Genomic DNA, 20560 nt, shown 5'->3' on the forward strand with positions numbered 1-20560 from the left:
AACACAGCTGGTTGGCAGCTGATGTGGATTCTTCCCTTTCCCGTCTGTGCTGGGACACAGCCCCCAACAGAGAGAGGAGGGCAACTTGAGAACGCCCCCATTTTACCGATGTTCGCTTCCCCGTGTCTGCAGGTGTCCCGACAGAGCCACCCGCGCGGGGATGCTGAGCACTCTTGGGGCTCTGAGCCGACCTCCCCCGACGGAGGAGCGTCCCCACGGCAGCAGCCACGGCGCGGCTGAGCGGTCGGGGGCCGGCCGGGCTGGTGCCACGTGACCAGCCCCGGGCGGTGTCCCCACGGCGGCTGCATCCGTGCTGCCTGTGACGGCCGTGCCGGTGGGCGCAGCCCCCAGAAGCCCTGCGCGCTCCCTGCACGTGCAAACGCCCAGCGAACAGCCGCGGGGCTGCGGTGGAGAGAAGCGTCCAACCTACTCGAAGAACGAAGGAAAAGTGGCCGTTTCTAAGAGTCTATCTAATGAATAGGGATAGGACTTACGTTTAATTTAGGAAAAATATGCCAGTCGATGCTCAGAAATCAACATTAAATTGAAATCAAATGGGTGTCTAGGGCACAAAAAGAAAAGAGGCGGAAGTAAGGAAATGAGGAAAAACAGACGATGGGCAAGCGAAATCTAGAAACGCTCAGTCTGTCCCCACAGGTGGCGGCTGTCCAGACGCGTGTCCTCCCAGGCCTAGGGGCCCGTCCTCGAGAAAGGGGACGCTGAACTAGGATGGAACTGTCTCTTCGCAGGCCCTGCTTGTAGATGACACTCCTTCATTAGAAATATAAACCGATGACTATCTCTGCCTCTTTTTACGTGTCTTTCTGCGTTTTTAAACAGACCGTTTTGGTAGCTTGACCGTGTTGCACTGTGGCTCAGGAAGAGCGTCCCAAGTGTGGCTGGCCGCAGCTCCGTGTCCCGGTCGGCCGCGCCCCTCGCCGACGGCTAAAAAACCCTTGACTACGAAAAAGGTCCCTTCTTGGCTTCAAAACATCCGGCGGGTCTATAAGCGGCCCTGGCGCGGCCCTGTGGGAGCCCCCGCGGCCCCCGCCCGCCAGCCCAGGGGCCCAGGGTTCCCCTGCAGGGCAGCAGGGGCCGGGCCCGGGTCCCCGGGGCCAGAGGGCCTACGCTTTGTCCTTGAACCTCTCCAGATAGTCTCTGAGCTCTTTGGGGGCGCCCAACTCCAGGTCCCGGCAGACCCACTTGATGTCCTCATCGTTGCCGCCGAGGACGCAGTTCATGGCCGGGCCGCCGTCCTCGGCGGGGATGGTGGTGAAGGTGGCGAACTTCACCTTCTTCCTCTTGGAGGTGGGTGAGGGGGGCGCCTCTTGCTTCCGGTCCCGGCCCTGCCCGCCCCCGGGCGCTGCCGGCCTGGGCCCCTGGCCCGGCACCTGCTTCTGGGAGGAGCCGCCATTGAGCGGGAGGCGGGCGCTGTCCTCGCGGCCCGCTGGCCCGCGGTCGATGACGGTGGTGTGCTCGTCCAGCGGCGGTGGCCCCTCGCCCGCGCCCTCCCGCAGCTCCGCCCCGTGGCCCAGCCACACCCAGTCGTGCGAGTGGGTCACGGAGGCCTGGCCTTCCAGTGGCGCCTGCTTGTGCCGGTACCGGAGGGCGAAGGTGGCACAGTTGATGAGGAAGACCAGGATGGCCAGGCAGAAGACGCCCAGGAGGGCGTACATGCCGATCTGCAGGTCGCTCAGGCCGCGGGCGGCCGGCAGCAGCCCCCCGTCCCCCGGCCCGGCCCCGGCCCGCGGGAGGTCCGCTGGCGCCGGGAAGTCGCTGACGTCGATGGGGATGTTCTGCAGCGGGGCCTCTCCGGGCGGCCAGCCCCTGTCCAGCCGGCTGTTCTCGGCCACCTGGTTGTCCAGCAGCGATGTGGCCGTGGGGCCGCCCCTGTGGGCCCCCTCCTCTCGCGCCAGCGGCGAGCTGCCCCGCGGGGGCCCGTCCAGGCCCACGCGCTCGGGGTCCTGGCCCTTGGGGTGCCGGTCGCCGGCGTGGTTCCGGAGCGCGGCCTCGCCGTCCTCCCCTGCGGGGCCGGTGTCCGCATGGTTCCGGCCAAACTTGACCCTGACGTGGGCGACGCCTACGGCCAGGACGCTCTTGCGCTTGGACTTCTGGCAGGTCCCCGCGATGGCCAGGTCCACGCGGAGCAGCGGCCCCTGGCCGTCCCCTTCGGCCACCACCACGGGCCAGCGGGCGGAGCGGGCCCGGGCGACGGATACGACGGCCTCGTCCAGGGAGGTGGCCGTCAGGGTGAAGTCCTCGGCGTCGTAGATGTCCAGGGGCACCACGGAGCTGTCGCTGAACTGCAGCCAGGTGCTGACCACGGCCTCCTGCGGGGAGACAGCCGTTAGCGGGCCCGGTGGGGCCGCCGCGCCCCGCCCCGCCTCCCCAACCCGGAGACACAGGGACCAGGCTCCAGGCCTGGGCGGCACGTCGATAAATCCGGGGCGGGGGCCACTGTGACTTAGCCCAGGGCACGTGCAGACAGGCTGCGAAAGCGCCCGTGTAACCCTTTCCAGGGAAACCCCCAACCCCCAGCCGCGACGAGGTCCCACGGGCTTTATGAACAAGGACACCCGCGCACGGGGCCGGCCCTCACGGTTCCTACTGTGCGCGACGATGTCCCCAGAGCCTCTGCTCGGGACCCGTGTGAGGACACAGCCCAGTACAGCACGTCGCGGATGTACGGCGACCTCGTCCCAGGCTGGGGGTCAGGACGTGGCCCTCCCTTTGGTGGGCGGCCAGCCAAGATGCCACGGAGCTTCCTGGGCAGCTGTCCCGCACGAAACGGCGCAGGGGGACCTCAGCTCAAGAGGCGCTCGCGATGAAAGAGAACAGTCCCCGTCCCCGAGAGGCGAGGCCCCACCACGGGAGGGACCAGGGACAGTCCCCCCAGACCTGCAGACCGAGGGCTCGCGGGAACAGAACAAATGGAGAAGAGTGAAAAATGAAGGAAACCACCCAAAACGCCTGCACAGCACAACCGCTGAAGGGCGGCGGGAAGGGGCAGAAGCCACCGTGAACGGGAGGGAGAGGACGGCCAGCACCCCCCAGGGAGGGGCGCCCAGAAGTCCTGCGGGAGCCCCGGGCGGGCGGCCGCGCGCGCTGGCGCTGGGGAGGGAGTCGGGTGCCGGCCTCCTCGCCGGAGCCCAGAGAATCAGCCCGCATGGGACCCCAGCGGTGGGAGGAGGTGGCGCGGAGGGGACAGAGGTTGGGAGAGAGGACGAGGAGGACCGAGGGGACCTTGCCTTTCTAACAGGAGGGACTTTGTGTTGGACGTTCCAGAAGGAGGGGCTATGGGGGCGGGGGCGGGGCAGAGTCGACATTCAAAGGCACCGTGACCGGACGTTTTCCAGACTCGAGGGGAAGCGTCCGCAGTGCCAATGAGGGTTTCGGGCGACGGGGTCCCAGCGCCGCCTCCGGCTTTCCCAAGACGCCCGCGCCCGGGCGGACGGCTCAAGGCCGGGGCCCCCATGTAGGCCGGGAGGGAGGCCTCTCCCTTCTCCCTGCCGCCAGGGCCGACAGCGGCCGCCTGCAGGGGAGCCACCGAGCCCAGACAGGTGTGGCCTCGCTGACCCTGACCCTGACCCTGCCAGGGCTCCCTGTTGGCGCGTCGGTTTCGCCCTCGGGCACTCTCTGCCTCCGCAGCCCGGTGGTCCAGGGCAGAGCCAGCCGCCCGGCCGCTCGCGGTTGAGGGCCCGCGGGCGTCTGCATCTATGCATCTATATGATCTACATCCACATCCACTTCCCCGTCTGTGTTCACGGCCACGCCCACATCCGCGCCCAGGCTGCCAGCCGCCCCGCCCCTCAGCGACAGGACCGTCTAGGCCTTCCCCAGCAGCCTCAGGCCCCCGAGCCCACAGCGCTCCGCGGGCGCACTGTCTCCGCCACGTCCTTCCCGCCCCCTTCTGCCGCTCCCCCCCCCCCCCGGCCCCGCCGGACAGGCTCCCTTCCCCCGGATAGAGGTGGGCCGGTCCTGCAAACCCGCACGCCCCTGGGACGCCTGAGTCAGGCGCACCCACGCGGGGGCTCCTGTCCCTTCCCTCCCGGCTCCCTTCCTTCCGAACCCAGGCGGCAGGAGGCGCGGGGAGCATCGCGTGCACTCCTGTCTTCACGCCCCCCGCGGCGTGCAGGTCTTTCAGAATTTGCACTTCAAAGTCGAAAGTGGAGAGCCAGGTGCCTGCCTTCCCGGCCCCAGGACCATGATAACACGCGTGAACGCAGCCCGTGAGGTCGTCTTCGCTGACTTCCTGCCTGAAATTAGTTTTTCTTCATGAGCTCTAGGCGCAGAGAGAAGCTGACACAAAGCAAGCCCCCCAGATGGTGGATGATCTGAGGAAGCGCCCAGAACACAGGGCCGGGGGGGCTTCCCAAAAGCCGCCGCCGCCGTTGGCTGCACCGCGGGACAGGCACGAAGACCCCGTTGGCGAACTTCCACACGGCTGCCCTGGGGCGGTTTCTCGGGGGACGCCCACGCGTTTCCCCAATGGGCAGGCGTTCTGAGTGACTTATAATGCGGCCCAGCGTGGTTTCCAGTTCCAGGCTGTCACCGGTGAACAGCGCCTGTGAGTCCCCTGAGTCGGGCTGGGCTCAGACGCCCCGACGGTGACGCCGGACAGGCCGGCGGGCGCCGCTGGATGGAGACGGCGGCCTTGCTCGGCCGGGGGAGGCGGCAGCGCAGCGCTGTGGCCCCCTCGCGCGTCGCCCGTTCTCAGCAGAGAGCGTCATGCCTTCTGCCCTGTCCCCCCACACTGCGCTGCTGCTTGTAAACCAGAACACACCCCGACCGTTTCCTGCCTCCAAGGGACACGGGGGCTGGACGGGGGGGTGGACGTATCCCAGGTCCCTGCCCGATGCCCTGGAACGAAGTGGCACGTGGCTCCGGAGCAGCGGCCCTAACCCTGGGCGCCTGCACCGTGAGGCCCGGCCCCCGGGGTGCCCGAGGCCAGCGCCGGGGCTCCCCGGGTGGCCTGCCGTCGCGGTCGCGGGGGCCTCGGGCAGCGCAGGGGCCCCCTGGCTGGCGGCCGGGGAGCCAGAGGTTTCAGGCATGAGAGCCGCACGCCCTCGGCCCTGCTGCGGGGCGGGGCGGCCACCGTGGGCGACGGGGGCGGGGCGGCGAGAAGGCCACGGTACGGTATACCGCCTTGCGGCCCTGAGAGGTGCCCCCGGGCACCGGGGAGCAGCAGAGAAACGGACACGCGGCTCCTGTGACCACAGGGAGCGGGTTCTGCCGACGGCCCCAACAAGCGAGGAAACGCCCCGCCGGCCGACTCGCTGGGCCAGTGGCGCCTGCGCATGGAATCCAGAGGCGCCCGCTGGGGGGGGGGGTGGCAGGCTGTGCTGCGCTCGGACACCCTGCGCACGGGGCCACCGTCACGCCTTCCATCGCAGACCCCGCTGCTCGGACCAGGCGCCTGCGTGGCCCCCGGCCTGTGTGGGTCAGAGGGAGCCTTCGTCCTCAGGGACCCCACCTCGTCCTGGAACGCGGGTCGGCCCCCGCCCCTGTCCCCCACCCCCGCCATCCTTCTGTAGAATCAGGGACGGTGGCCGGCGACCGGCCGCCCCTCTCCGCCCCCAGCCTCTGGGCTCCCACCTGTTTGGGGGTCCGGAGCAGCTCCTCGGCCGCGGCCACAGCTGTGATGGCCACGCCGTTGTCCGTGCCGGGGTGCAGGGTGACAGAGAGCCCAGCCACCAGCTGGACGGCCAGGTCGGTCAGCGACACTTTGTCATCCAGCACGGTCACCGTCTTCTCTCCCAGGATGGAGTCGGACAGCGGGGACAGCACCTGCGGGGGGCAGCACACGAGACAAACCCGTCACGCCCGTTTCCGTGGCAGGATGCCGCCTCAGCCGCATCCCCGCTCCCCCCGCGGGCGGGGTCCCGGCCGCGGGGGAAGGGCGTGTGCGCCTTCCTCACCCCGCACGCGCCCGCTGCCTGGGCCTCCCGAGACGCTGTCGTCCTGTCTGCTGGGAAACTGACTAAAGTACCACAACCCAGGTTTTTCCGAAGGGAGAGAACCGCTCCGTCTTTGAGGGGTGAGACAGGCTCGTACAGGCACAGCCAGTGACGGCACGCGGCCACCCCGCTGGCTGGGCCCCTGGCGAGGGCCGCCCGGATCCCGCTCCAAGGGGACGGCGGAATCGCCGGGACAGCGAGTCCCGGTCCTCCCACAGCCCCCGCTCGCAGGCCCAGGGCCGGACGGCCGAAGTCCAGGGGGAGGACGGACGCGCGGCCATTTCACGGCCTTCCACACGGCGGCTGTGGAAGGACCCAGAGTGACTTTCCAGGGAGGAGAGCGAGTAGGGTGGGGATTGCGGGCTTGTGGGAAAGGCCCCCACACCTCTGGGGCCTGGTCTGAAACCCGCCATGCCGGACGCTGCCGTGGGCACCGGGGGCTGGACTGGGCAGGGGGTTTGCTGAGTGAGTAAGTGGCGGACACACAGAGGGGCCTAAGGGAAGGAGGAGGGCGGACGTGTCTTCCCGGTGCAGGGGACGGGGGCGCGCGCGGAGGCGGCTCGGGGTCGGGTCGGGTCGGGGGTCCTGGGAGGCGGCGGGACAGCAGGGTGCCGTGGGGAGTGGGGTCACACGGGAGCTGAGCGCCACCACCTCCTCCACTCCGTTCAGGAGATCGGGATCTACAGAGCTGGTCCAGGTCACCGTCTGGAGCCCCCAGGAGGCCGCCAGGCAGACAAGGCCCTGGCCGCCGTGCCCGCCCGCCTGGCCAGCCCCCAGCCCCTCCCCGGGGCCCACTTTGCGCAGGGTTGGACGTACAGGGACCCCCAGCTCCGCCTCCTACCTGGAGGGTGGTCATCCCAGCCTCTCGCCCGACCAGGATCCCGCCGGCCAGCAGGGCGGCGACGTGGGGCTCCTCCAGCTTCATGAAGTCGGCCACCAGGTGCGTGACGTCCACCTGCCAGTCGGGACTGAGCAGGTGGCTCAGCTGTCCCCACGGGCCGGCGCCCTCAGACACGAACTGCGTGAGGACGCGCACGGTGGCGCGCTGGTACTGCAGGGCACAGCCCCGGCCCCGCCGCGCCTCCTCGTCCTCGTCCTCGCTCTCCCGCGTGGGCCTGCGGGGCGGAGGGGCGTCCTCAGGCCCAGAGCCGGCGGGTGCCGGGCGCCTGCCCCGCCTCCCACCGACGGCCTTCCAGGCAGGGGCCTCGGGGCCTGGGGGGCACAGACCCGCGACAGCCCCTCCTCGGAGACCCTCACAGACACGGAAGGACGTGAGACCTGCTCTTTCCTGAGCCTCCACTGTCCCGTCAGTAGCTCGTAGCCACAGGTAGCCATTTACAATTTAAGTTAAGTGGATACAAATTAAGTACATAAAGAAACTGAGTTGCTCACTCACACAGGCTGTGTTCCCAGTGCTCCACAACCACATGGGCTCGTGGCTACCCTAGTGGACCGCGTGTTTCTAGAACATTTCGTCCCTGCAGAAAGCTCTATTGGGACAGAGCCACAGGACGCCCTTGAGGTGTCATGGCCTTCTAAGCTCCACGTGCATGAACTCTTTTCCGCCTCATGATACTATGAGCCAAACTCTCAATAATTTTCCTCAGGTCCAGGCGAGAAAACGGAGGCACAGAAACGCCAGGCAGCCTTGCCAAGCCCGCACGGCTGGGAAGCAGCAAAGTGTAGCGCTGCGCCCGGCCAGGCTTGGCGCGCCCTCTTCAGGGACGCGCACGCCTTCTCGCCACGTACGCAGACCTTGTCCCTTGGCCACGTGTGACACTAAATTTTCCGAAGCACAGGCTGGACTCCCGGCTGCCCCCCGACCCCCCGCCGAGCCAGGCCGCGTCTCTCCTGGTGGACACGGATCGAGTGTCCCAGCGAGCCAGCCCCGCCTCTTGCAGCTGCTCCAGCTCAGAGCTGCCGCGGGGACCCCAGTCCTCGAGGCGGTGGGAGGGGCCTGCGGGCGAGGCCAGAGGCTACTTGGCAGGAAGCCAGGGCCACGGAGCTGGGAAGCAAGGCCCCTGACTCCTACATACGACAACCCAGAGGCACAGGAACACGCTGAAGGCTTTTTGTTGGGGGGGAGGGGACTTAAGAACAAAATGTAACCCCATGGTGCAGTATATATGCAATTAAATTTTATCCAATAATTCAATAGGCACGGAGCTTTTCAAGCTTACAGATATCCTTAAACCACAGAAAAGGGAAGCACTCTTTCACTAAAAGAAAATAAATCAAAACTTTAGTTTCCTGGGGGCTGAGGGGCGAGAAAAATGCGTCACTTTCGGCCCTGATGGTGTGGCTCAGCAGGGCGGGCGTCGTCCCGCAAAGCGAAGGGTCACCTGTTGGATCCCTGGTCAGGGCACAGGCCTGGGCCACGGGTTCGGTCCCCAGTTGGGGCGTGTGCGAGAGGGAACCGATCGATGCTTCTCTCTCACGTCGATGCTTCTCTCCCTCTCTCCCCCTCCCTTCCCCTCGCTCTAAAAATAAACAAAATCTTTAAAAACGTAGAACTTCCACCTCGTCGTTTTCAGGGAGGCACGTTCAGAGGACCGCCCACGGGGAGCCCGAGGGCAGGCGCGGCGGCCGGTCGGAGGCTGCCCGCCGTGCGCCGGCCCTCCCGCCTGGCAGGCCCCCCCTCGTCCCCGCCGAGGGTGGCACAGGGCTCCGGGACGCCGAGCCGCCGCGACGACAGCAACGTCTACCGTGCGCTGGACCCCGCGCCGGCCCCTCCAACGTGAGGCTGGGTGAGCGAGGCCGTGGCCTGCTCGGGGTCCTCTCCCCGCGGGCTCACCTCTTGCCGGTCGCGACGGGGACCCGCCAGCCTTTGACCTGGCTCAGCTCCGTGTCCGAGACCTCGATCTGCAGGGGCAGCCGAGGCGCCCACACAGCCACGTGCAGGGGTGCACGCAGGTGCTGGTAGGTGAAGTTCACCGCCACGTCCACCTTGCCCTTCACCTCTTTGCCGTTGACAAAGACGTAGTCGCAGCGGTCGGACACCTGCAGAGATAAGGGGGTGCAGGCCAAGCTTGCGGGGCCATCCTTCCATTTGTCCTTGTCACTTACAAAGCACATATGCTGGAACCAGCTGCTTCCGAGCGCAGAGCCTGCGGCAAGGATTCAGGGCAGGTGGCTGACCGGGAGGTGACCCCGGGGGCAGCGGCCAGGGCGCAGCGTGAGGGAGAAGGGAGAGAGGAAGAGCCCACAGCAGGGCGCGTTGCTGTGCTTGCGGCAGTGACCGTGGGGCGCAGGGAGAAGCTGCACAACGGCCCCCGGATGAGCCGGCGGCGGGGGTGCTCCCCGCCAGCCCTGACCTGTCCTGGCTGAAGGCTGCCCCCCGGGGGAGCTCCCCGGCACTTCCAGGCCAGACCCCGGGCGTCTGAGCAGACCCCGGGGCAGGGGGCAGGCGGCAGCTCGAGGGATGCGCTGGGACCACGGCGGGACCTGGAACCGCACGGAACTGCAGCCGGGACTGAAGTCCGCGTGGCCGGGGGAATGCGACATGGGTCTGCTCTCCAGGCCACTGTCTGCTCCGCGAGTGAGCGGCACCCAGGCCCCACCCAGGCAGCCCCCCAGGACACCGGAGGACTGGAAGCCCCACCGCCCGCTACCCCCCACACCTTGGAAACAGTTAAGTCTCCTGGAAATTAGCCAGGCATTATATATTTTTCCACCTCAGTCACCTGAGAGGTGAAAAGAGAAACGCGGTCGGGCTGTAGAGAAGCCACAGGACCCCACCCTGCGCAGCCGTTTATGGGCATGATCGACGGTGACCCCTGTGACCGCACCGACCGCCAAACGCTGAGAAGGCAAGAAGCCCATCTGGGTCAGCTTTGATCTCTTGGTTTCTCACAGCAGGTGCTCAGGAGGAGCTCAGCAAAGTGGGCTCTGAAGGGGTCGACGGAGGCCTGGATGCAGGGTGGGTGGACAGGCAGGTGGATGGGTGAGTGGACGCATGGATGGATGGACGCATGGATGGACGGATGCTGGACGGATGGGTGGACGGATGGGTGGATGAGGGATGATCGACAGGTGGTGGGGGGTGGGCTGGGTGGACGGTGAGTGGGTAGCGGACGGCTGGACCAGCGGATGAACAGGCCCCTTCTTCCTGGGCACGCACACTTCAAAACCAGGAACCTTGGGCGAGGGGACATCGGCTGGGAGACTAAGGTAGGAAGAAGCCAGGGGCGGTGGAGACACAAGACGCTAACTTGAAAACGTGTAGAAAGCCCTCAGGCAGCGTCTTCTAACCTTTCTGGGGGTCCTGGTTCCTTGGAGCAGACGTGGAGCTACTTCTTGCGGTAGGAATGGACGCCACAGTTTTGTGTGAACGTGCCTGCGCTAACGAAGTCCTTCGCGAGTCTCCGCCCAGCGCTCTCCAACCCTAAGCGGTGATGGCCGATTTGCTCCTCATCTGTCTGGGCCCCGGTCTGTGCACCCGGCTCACCGCCACCCGGCGCTGAGCGGCGAACCCTCCCATCGCCCGCTCCTTCCCCAGCCTCCGGGACGGTGGATGGCTGCTCGGGGCCGATCTGCATCCTCCACTGGCGCGTGCGTGTGCGGGGCCAGCTGGGAGGGCCGGGCTCAGCACCTCCCCCCATCTGCCGGGGACCGGGGCTGGGAGCTGCGGGGAGGGGCGTCTGCGGATCGATCTTCTTCCTCATGGTCAAGAGTGGTTTAAAAATGTTTACGTACTGTTTAAGGGTGGGAACCAATTTTGGTTGCTGTCCCAGGCTTGTCATTAGCATGTACATGCTGTCCGGGATCTGGGCAGACATTAGCATAATAGCCGGGCAAGAGTTATATCAGTAATCACTTCTTTAATCAATGTTGTAATTTACAGACCATTGACTCTCCTCATTTATTACCTTTCCGAGCTCTGGGGGGAGGGACGGTGGCCGCTCCAGAATATATAAATAATCAAGGGGAAGGCGGAGGGGACGGAGCTGCGGCGCACGGGCCCATTGTCCCCGCCGCTCCCGGGGGTGCCGCACACGTCGGGGGAGGTGGCAGGAGGCATTAATCATCTCCTAAGTGGCTGGAGTGGAACCGCGGTATCACCCAAGGAGCCGGCGCCTCTGCACAAAGGGAGCGAAAGCCTGCAGAGCCCTCCAGGCGCTGGGCGAGGGTGTGCAAACGCTCCCCGCCGTTCGCTGTGGGGGCTGCCGGGGAGCTGCGCCCTGCGGACTCTGCCCTCCGACCTCGGCCTGAACATGCGGGGGCTCCGCACCAGCGGGCAGCACGGGTCACGTGGCTTGTGGTCAGGCAGCATGCGGCCGGCGGACAGCTGCTGCCACTCAGGCTCCGGCGACTTCCTGAGGACATCGCCTGCCTGCTGCGGGGAGGCTGCGGACGGCCACTGTTGACGTCCACGGTGACTTCTGTCTCCAAGCAGGGTCCCAGACCGGAGCGAGCATCCGAGAGGGCTTGTCGGCACAGGCTGCTTCCCGCGAGGTCCCAGGCGCTGCTGCCGCGTGGGTCTGGGGACCGCAGCGGGGGCCTTATTCCTCGAAGTAATGCAGCGGCCCCTTCTGCTGGGCGCTATGTTTCCGTGGCAACGCATGCCTCCCTCTCGTGGGCCTGGGCCGCTGTAACCAGACACCACGGGCTGGGAGGCTTAAGGGGCTGACATTTATTCCTCCACGTTCCAGAGGCCGGAAGTCCAAGATCAACGTGCCGGATGACCGCGCCGTGTGTCAACTTTCCTCCTGGGTCCTGGGGGCCAGCTTCTCGCTGAGTCCTCCCTCCACCACGGGGGGGCTGGGGAGCTCCGGGGTCCCTTTTGTCAGGGCACTAATCCCGTTCACGAGGGCCCCACCCTCAGGGCCTCATGGCTTCCCTGAGGCCCCACCTCCGACTGTCACCTGGCGGGGGGTCTCCACACACACACTTGGGCCAGAACATGTCCCTCCCGGTAACGTACTCGTTGGTTCGGAAGCTCCGAGCTCCACCTGGGTGCGCCCGGCGCCCAGGTCTGGCCTCCGGACGCCGAGGGCGCTCGGACAACGCCGCCCGCGAGGCTCTGACCAGGTCGCAAACTCGCTGTGCTCAGGAATCAAACTCCTGTGAGAGTTTTGCGTTTTTCTTGCCGCTAAGGGTCAGGGGCCGGAGAGAGTAAGTTCAGAGACAGAAACGTTGGACTCCATGGCTCGTACGCCAAGCTGAGGTCCCGCTCCGCGAACCTACGCTCCGCGAAGCTCCCGCTCAGGGAGGCGGCTCGCACTCCGTCTGCGGCAGGGCCTCCCCTGTCCGCGCTCACGGGCCCCCCTGGGGTTCGCCCAGGTGTGAACCCCTCAGAGAGCCTGACTCTGACGTTTTTCCTTGAAATTTCTGCTTCCTCCCCCCGCTACCTCCCACTCCTGGCTTTACTGTTCCCTGTTAGTTCCTGGGCCTTCGAGCCTGTCCCGGAGACCTGCTTATTTTGGCTATTTGTCTTCTAAACAAGGAACCAGGCTGTTTTGTTCAGTGCTGTGTCCCTAGCGACCGAACCCCGGCACACAGTGGGTGCTCAAGGAATGGCCGCTGAAAAGTGGATGAAGGAATCAGAGCTTGTAAACGGGGGCCCTGGTGCCCACTGGCCCTGCACGGTGTTCTGAAAATGTCAAATTAGTTACCAGCGTTGGAAAAACCATCACCTCCCAGCCTGAGCCCTGGAAGCCCAGGGTTTTCCACCCAGCATCTTGCTGGTGTCAGAGGGCAGGCTGCGGCGGGGGGGCCTGCTGGGAGGGACGGGCCCCTGGCAGGCTGCCTCGTCCGCCCGCTCGCGGCTGTCCACGTCCCACCGCGCGCTGTAGCCGAGTGCCCGCCTTCACTGATGAGCTGCATCGCCGTTCGCTTAATTCCTGTGCTTGCAGGGTGTTCCCAGCCGACAGTGGGCAAGGTGTGAACCTGCCCCGGGCCGGGTTGGGGGAGTGCCCGGCCTGAGCTTTCATCCGGGGGTGGGGCAGGCTGCTGGGGCCGTGGGGAGCTGCTGTCCAGGAGCCTGTTGGGCAGGCTGTTCCTTCTTGCAAACAACGTGTGGTCTCTCAGTGGAGAATTAAGTGGCCAGAAATGGTCTCAACATCTCCAGGACAGGGCGTTGTCAAGGCAACCACAGCCGTGGCCTCAGGGAAGGGAGAGGTGCTCAGGTTCTGTTCTCTCCCCCGCCCGCCCCCGACCGCCGCACGTGCATGTAAGCGCACGTGCAGACACACGCAGGAGGACAGATTCCCTCGGCGACCACGTGCTTCTAACAACGGCAGCCCTCGCTGAGTGCTCGCAGGCGGCCAGGGTTGCCCGGGAGGGCCACGGGCAGGGTCACAGGCAAGGTCATGTGGATGATCTCCCTGAACGCCCACCATGAGCGATGAGCAGTCGCGTGTTTGTTTTGACCACGTCCAGGTTGTAAACGAGGCATCGAAGGCACAGAAAGCCGGTGTAACGTGTCCGAGACCACACGGCCGGTGGGCAGGGGGCCCGTGCGGAACCACAGACCGTGCAGCCCGGGCTCCGCTCTCCGCCGCGGGCACCCGCTGTGGGTGCGGCCACTATTGACTTTCTCCCGTTCTCCTGCGGTGGCCGCGCTCTGCCTCCCCCCCCCCCGGCCAGGGCTGGACCTGGCCACGCGACCAGCTGTGGCCAAAAGAATGTGGACGCAGCGACAGCCGACCAGCCCAGCCTCGGGCTTGAGAGGGGCCCTGCGTCTCTGCTGCCTTTGTGACCATGAGAGAGACAGTCCCTCAGGTCCCCGCTCAGCCCAGCCCTGGCAGGAGATGGGCGCATCCTGGCCCAACGGGCAGGGGGCCAGACCCAGCCCAGCCCACGGACCGCGACTCCCGGCCCGTGCCATGTGAGCAGGAGTCAGCGAGCCTTGTGTTAAAAATGCTGAACCCCGGGTCACTTGTCACCAGCACAATCCCTCTGGGAAAGGTGACCCGGACTAACGCTCCGCAGCTTTCCTGTCCCCGCCCCCCGTTCCCCATTGGTTCTGTTTTATCGTCTGCCCCCGAACCCCCGCATGACGGGCTGGGAGCCTCACTGGGAGCTCCCAGGTCTCCGGGAACCTCCGCGTCCAGCGGCTAGTCCTGGGCCTGCTTCGGGGCGGCACCCGCTTTCCTCTCTCCGTCTCCAGGTGAACCCCTGGCTTATCTTGCACCGCATCACAGCCCCCCGCGCCCGCCCCGCGGCTGCCAGCGGGGAAGCCCCATCCCAGGTCTCTGGTGCAGCTTCGACAGGTCTTCCGGGCCTCAACTGCACTGCAGAGACTTTCCCGGTGTCTCTGCAGGAGACAAGCAGGCGCGCGGGGAAGGGCCGGTGGCTACAGCAGCCCCCCGGCTGCGACGACGCCTGCCCGTCCCCCACCGCGCCGCACGCCCCTCACCGCGACGGCCGGGCCGGATCCCGGGGCCGGGCAGATGCAGCGGTTTCCACAGCTGCCTCGTGGGCCAACCCTGCATTGCAGACAATTTAAATTTTTCATCCATTTGAAAAAACTTATAATTGGTTGTCAACACTGAAAAACGAGGTGACTTGCACCCAAAGTTTCAGTTTCTCCAGGAGAGAGAGCGGCACCGGACGTGCACTTACTCCCGGCCGTGGTTGGTTGTAATTGAATAAGGGCGCTTTTCTAGAACACGGCGCGTCTGATCGATGGCTTCACTCGTGTACATCGCCAGCTCGGCTACTGTAGGCATTTGGGGTGGGGCCCGGGGTCCCACACACCCTCGACGCACACGGGGCTGGCAGGGCACCAAAACAGGGGCACACGGGGAACGGGGGGCCGGCACCCAAGCCGCGCAGTTCGCCGCCTCACGCCCTGGCTCACCCCGCTCAGCGAGCGGCACGCCAGGGCACGTTCAGCCCACGTGGTTCAAGAGTCACTTACTTTGATGACGTCCTCGTCTGTGGACTTGCACTCCACGGACTCCGAGATGTCGGCCACCGCGCTGTTCTCCTCCACGGACACCACCTTCACGGGCACGGTCACCGTCTTCCCGGTGAGTATGGCCGTGTTCAGAAGTTCGGTGTCCTGGGGAGAACCAGACCGAGCAGGGTCAAGGAGGGCCCTCTTGGGACACCTTCCCAGGCGTGGAGACGAGACACCTACCTTAGGCACCTGGGCCAAAGGGCCATCCTTTGGGACAATGTCCGAAGAACGCTGAACAACGTACCTTTGGTTTATTTATGATCACCCAGGCCCAAGGACACGGGGCGCATGCATGTCGGGACGGAGGGAGGCTTTCCTGGAGAGTTACACCTGCGTGCATGTGCCTGTGCGCGCACACACGTGTGTGGGAGACGTTCACACCGTGCACACAGAGCTGTCTGCCTGGCCACTCCCTCCACATCCCTCTTGGTCAACGGGAGTTCACAGTGACAAGCCCAGCGCACGATTTAGATGCGTAACAAACGTATTGTTCTTGGAAACCGACCCCAACCCCAGCTGGACCTGGAGGGACAGGCGCGCCGGGCAGGCAGGGAGCACGCGCCGCCTGTCTTTACCGGCCGTGGGGCTGGCTCTCGGAGGCCGGCCCGGCCACTGCCCGCCCTGTGGCCCTCGGAGCGGCGAGCCGCTCAGCACCCCGGCCACAAGCCCCCGCTCACGGGGGTGGAGGCAGTTCTCGGTCGGGGGCACAGCGGCGGCACCCCCGGGCTCCGGCAGACGCCAGAACACGCCGACCACGCCGGCTCCCCGCCGCCAGACCACGGCCGGGCACCGCCGTTCCTCGAGGCCGCCTGTGTGGCTGTGGGGCTCGCCCTGCTGGCACCGCGCTCCCCCGCCCAGGCGCAGAGGGCGCCCCGCGCTGCGGCGGGGAGCGTTACGCTGTCGCCTCCACCCGGCACAAAGCCCGGGGCCGCGGAGAAAACACGCGTCGTTCTTCGATTCGCCCTCATAAGTGTAAATTGGTCTTGCCATTTTCAGTATCTTTACAAATCATACGTTTAATTTTTAAGGACCCATAGGACGCGGAACCCCTTCTGGAGAGTCAGACAGGCGGAGGGGTGTGGCGTGACTAAGACCGTGGGGACCAGCCTGGCCGGCCAAGGCGCGGGCCCGCGTCCCCGCGGGGGGTGTGACCCCGCGCCGGAGGGTCCGCCCGGAGCAGAGCAGGGGCGTCACACGTGTGTCACCGCCCCGGGCGCTGTGACTCAGCCTCGGACGGGGGCAAAGCCTCGACAGCTGCTGCAACGTGCCCGGAGCTCGGGCACGTGCGCGGCGAGAGGCGCCGGACACAGAGGCCTCGTGGGCCGGGCCCCAGCGGTTGGGGCGCCCGGACAGGCAGGCCCACGGAGGCAGGAAGCGGCCTGGCGGGTGCCAGGGCCGGGACGGGGGGGGCGTGTTTTCTTTCGGGGGAGGATGAAAGGCGCTGGAGGTGGGCAGTGGTGAGGGGTGCACAGCCTTGAGACTGTGCCAGGACCACCAAGTGTGCGCTGTGAAGAAAAGGGGTGGGGGAGGGGCTGGGCTCCGGAAGGACCCGCCCGGCGCAGCCCCGGCCCCATCTCTCGCTGGCCCTGTGGCCTCGGTCCGGCCAACCCGCCGCCCCCGCAGCTTGCTCGTCTCAGAAACAGGACTGAGGGGAAAACACGGTGCAGCTCAGACACCAGACAGACGCCTGGCCTCCTACACCAGCGTGGCAGGAGGGGGGAGGGGTGGTCAGTCACATCGCATGAGGGTCTGAGGACAGGGAGAGCTTAACCCAGAATGTTCTGGCGAGCAGAAAACAATCTCTCTCAATGCACACGTCTGGACGTCATTCACAAGTGGTAGGTGATAGGAAAAAACCCCAAGAAAACACAGGTGACATTCCAGAACGCCTGCTCCCAGAGGGAAGGTATACAAGTGAAAAAACCCACCATCATTTCCTCCCTATCGGCTGGAGCACAGAAGGTCAGGAAAACAAGCCATGGGGTTGGCAGAAGGGTGTTTGAGGCAGCTCGACGGGACCCTCGCGTGTGTGGCCGGCGCGGGGGAGAGCGAAGGTCCCGCCCGGGTGGAAAACCAAGGAAGGAGGGCCCGGCCGCTGGCCTCCGGGGGTCCTGGGCAGCCCTTCCGCTGCCTGCGTGCCGCGCCGTGGCCTCCCAGCCCTGCCCGCCCCCGGCCCCCTGCTGCCGTCGGAGAAGTGGCCGCGCTGTCTCCTGAAGGGCCTCTGGGTATTGGAGGAGAGAGCCCGCAGGACGCCCCTGCCTAGTGCCCGGCACGGACGTGGCTGCTCTATGAACACCAGCACCGTCTCCCTCAGTCCCGGAAAACGGGGCCCAAGAGCTGTGACTCAGGATTTCAGTTCCGAGGTCCTGTGTCCCTGAACTGCTCCTCTCAGCTCTAAGAGAGTGAGCGCCTGACTGTCACTAATTTGGAAACTAATTTAGCATTGCTCGGAAGTCGATGCAGGAGTCATTTAATTAAACTTTGCTCTCAATCAGGAGGTGCCCACGGCAGACCCTGGGGGCCGTGGAGACGGGGTTCGCTGTGGCCGCTGTGCCCGGAAGCCGAGCCCCAGGGGGTGGAGTGGGGAGGAGTGTGGGCTGGTGCGGACCCCCCGGGAGCTTGGGGTCTCCAGCCAGCCTCCGGGAAGTGAGTGATAAAGGCCCCTTCCTCACGCGGAGGGAAAGAGCCCCCAGTTCCTGCCTGCAAACCACACGAGAGCTGCTCCGCAGGAGAATGCTCGGCGATGTGAGTGCGCTTTGGGGTCCCCCGTGGTTCGCTGTCCTTCCGTCCCTCTTGGGGCTGGAAGCCAGCTCCGAGTCTGGGCCCGGGGAGGAGCGGGAGGCAAACACACACCCAATTCCGAGAGGGGAGAAGTTTCACACATTCCCAAAACGCCTTGACCAAATCAGGAGAGGATGGGGTCCCCTGCACCCATCCCCCCAAACAGGGAGTTCCCCCTCTCCTCAGCGATGCTGACTTTGGGTTCTCAAACAGGGGGACAAGTATCCTCTGAAGAGGCAGGAGCAGGTGGCTGTTTGGTGTCTGTGCAGCCACAACAAAGATCTCCGAGTCCCAGAGGCAGCCCGAGCAAGGCAGGGGCTGCAAAAATAAAGCTACTGGGTTTGAAGGGAGTAAAGGCCTAAGGTACAGCAGCAAAGAGCAGTGAGCTGCCACTCAACATGGACTCTCCTCCTTTTCCTTAGGAGCTGAGCCATGACTTTCTGGGGGGTGGAGTAGGAAGGGTACGCAGCTGTAAGACTAAGCTTCCCGGCTCCTTTGCAGCTACGTGTGATGGAGAGCGAGGGCAATGGTTCTCAAAGGGTGGCGCCTGGACCAGAAGCATCGCCTGGGAACTTGTTACAAATGCACATTCCTGGGCCCCACATCTGACCTACTGAGATTCACCTCTGTTTTTTAGCAGTCTCTCCCAGATTCTGATACTGAATGTTTGAGAACGATTGTCACTCCAAATATAAGCAGAAATATTATGCAGCCCTGAAGGAAATCAGCTTAATGGGAACTGGATTCAGTCAATGGGGATGTTCTTTTCTCCTCTGGCTACCTGGAATACAGATACAATGGCTGGAACCCTAGCAGCCATCTTGGACCAGGAGGCAAAGTTGAAAATGACAGCCACTCCCTGAGGGTGGTGGGGTAGAAAGAGAGGAGAAGCCCACATCTCTGCGACGAAGGGGTGGTCATGGATTCACTTACATTTGTGAGATAAGCTTCCTTTGTGTTTCAGCCTCTGGTCTGAAGGCGTTTCTGCCATACTCAGGCAACCTGAGGCTAACTCCTGTGGCTCTTCCTTGGCGCGCCGGAGACGGTGGGTGAGGACTGCAAGTTGGTAGAGCGGCATGCAGCGTTTCCAGCTTTGTAGCCGAGACGGCAGCCCCACGGCTAGGGTGCTTGATGGCAACCTGCGTTGGGGACTGTCTTGGCTGGGGGCCGAAGTGGGAGCTTCTGTTGAGCAAGGCTGACAGCAGAGCTCAGCAGAGAATGACAATTTGGCCGAATTTATAGCAGCAGAAACATGATTCCAAGAGGACGCTTCATTTTCCCGATGCCAGGCATCCTTGTTAAAATGAGGCGCGGGCCGCCCGGCTGCCCATTGGTCGGTTGATTAGCGAGGGGCTTGCACGGAGGGTTCTGGACTCAGGGCAGAGGAGCCCAGAGCAGTGCCATCTGATTAACAAGCTGACTTTGTTAGGCTTCAACCAGCCATTTCCATAATCCTGTGATTAAGAAAGCATTATGTGCGCGCATGCAGGCACAGTGGGCGGCCCCTCGGAATTCCACCCACTAATGCGATCTCCCCGCCAGCCAGGCTGCACGCAGACACGCAGCCCCCCGCATGGCTCGGGCTAACAACTTGTCCCATCGGGCAGAGAGGGACACCGTGTCACCTGCCGGCAGCGGGGACACTGGACCCACTTAGCTGACCCCACTGCTTCCTTCTCTCCCCTCTCCTAATGAAAGGGTCCCTAAGAATTCCACTTTATTTTTTTTGGTAGAATTGATTTAAAAATGCTGGGGAAGATGCTGGAGGGGAAACGCGTAGCCAACGGGGATGTGGAAACCGGAATCCTGTCATCTCCTGGTTGCGATGGCTTTGGGTTGTGCAGGAGCAGCGGGGGCCAGGGCGTGGAGAGGCAGGGGGCGAGGGGAAGGGACCGTCCCTCAGGACGGCCTCCCCTTCCTGACGTTACCGGGAGCCTGAGGAAACACCTCCACCAATAGCCAGCGGGTGTATCTGTCCCGCGGTCCTTCCCAGTCCCACTCTCTCCTTCACCTTCTCTTTGAAATTCCTCCCAGAAATCAGCACAGGGAACAGTGGGCCATTAGGGTGCACGCCTGGAAGCAGAGGACGTTCGGTGTCTCCACATGGAGTGTGCAGAGCTCGCGAGCTGCTCCTATGGCCCAGGGGCCGCCTCCAACAAGCCACTGCGGCTCGAGTGCTCTGCCGGCGGGGCGCCGGGCGGCAAGCACTCGTATTCACGATCATCATCATCACTACAACCGCTGATGGTTTTGGCTCTTAGATTTCCAGGGCTGCGGCTGTGAAGCCTCGCAAACCGGGAGGCCTGGAACAGCAGAAATGTGTCCTCTCTCAGCCCTGGAGGCCAGAAGTCTGGAACCAAGGTGTCGGCAGGGCCGCGCTCCCTCGGAAAAGAAATCTTCCCTTGCGTCTGCTGGCTCCGGGCGGCGGCTGGCCACCCCGGTGTCCCCTGGCTTGTAGAGGCATGTCCTGCCTCGGTCGTTTCATGGCCTTTCCTTCTTTGTGTGTGTCTGCGTCGAAACGTCCCTCTTCTCATAAGGACACCAGCCGCGTTGGATGACGGCCACCCTAGCGATCTCACCTCACACTGATGTCATGGGCAGAAAGCCTGTTTCCAAATAAGGTGCCATTCACAGGTTGTGAGGGCTACACGCAACTTATCTTATTTTGCGGGGTCGGGGGCAGAATTAAATCCATAAGACTGGCCGCCAATCCTTTGCAGCAAATGCCCATGTGAATTATGGCCACGCTTGACCTCCAGCGTGGCAGGGGGAGCGGGTTGCCGTTGGCACAGTGGGAGGGACCGAGGCCCAGAGGACTTGGTTCAACCCCCGTCTCCTGCCCACCAAGCTCTCCGACGTGGGCTCCTTCCTTCACGTGAAACAGCCCCCCTGAGCCAACACTGAACCTGGGCAGCCA

The 20560-nt window shown here is 64.7% G+C and overlaps 1 protein-coding gene across 1 annotated transcript in view; it reads right to left on the reverse strand.

Moving 5' to 3' along the window:
- Positions 1–1124: 1124 nt before the first annotated feature.
- The window catches only part of TMEM132C (transmembrane protein 132C), a 153887-nt gene continuing 134451 nt past the window's right edge, over positions 1125–20560 (reverse strand). The window contains exons 5-9 of the mRNA XM_054593919.1: positions 14821–14964; positions 8752–8957; positions 6799–7072; positions 5596–5787; positions 1125–2330 (exon numbers count right to left, since the gene is read on the reverse strand). Coding sequence (XP_054449894.1) covers positions 1125–2330; positions 5596–5787; positions 6799–7072; positions 8752–8957; positions 14821–14964 — 2022 coding nt within the window. The remainder of the gene's footprint in view (positions 2331–5595; positions 5788–6798; positions 7073–8751; positions 8958–14820; positions 14965–20560) is intronic.

This window comes from Pteronotus mesoamericanus, unplaced genomic scaffold (genome assembly GCF_021234165.1).
Source record: "Pteronotus mesoamericanus isolate MK-2021 breed Mesoamerican mustached bat unplaced genomic scaffold, CSHL_Meso_final scaffold_507, whole genome shotgun sequence".
Taxonomy (NCBI): Eukaryota; Metazoa; Chordata; class Mammalia; order Chiroptera; family Mormoopidae; genus Pteronotus; species Pteronotus mesoamericanus.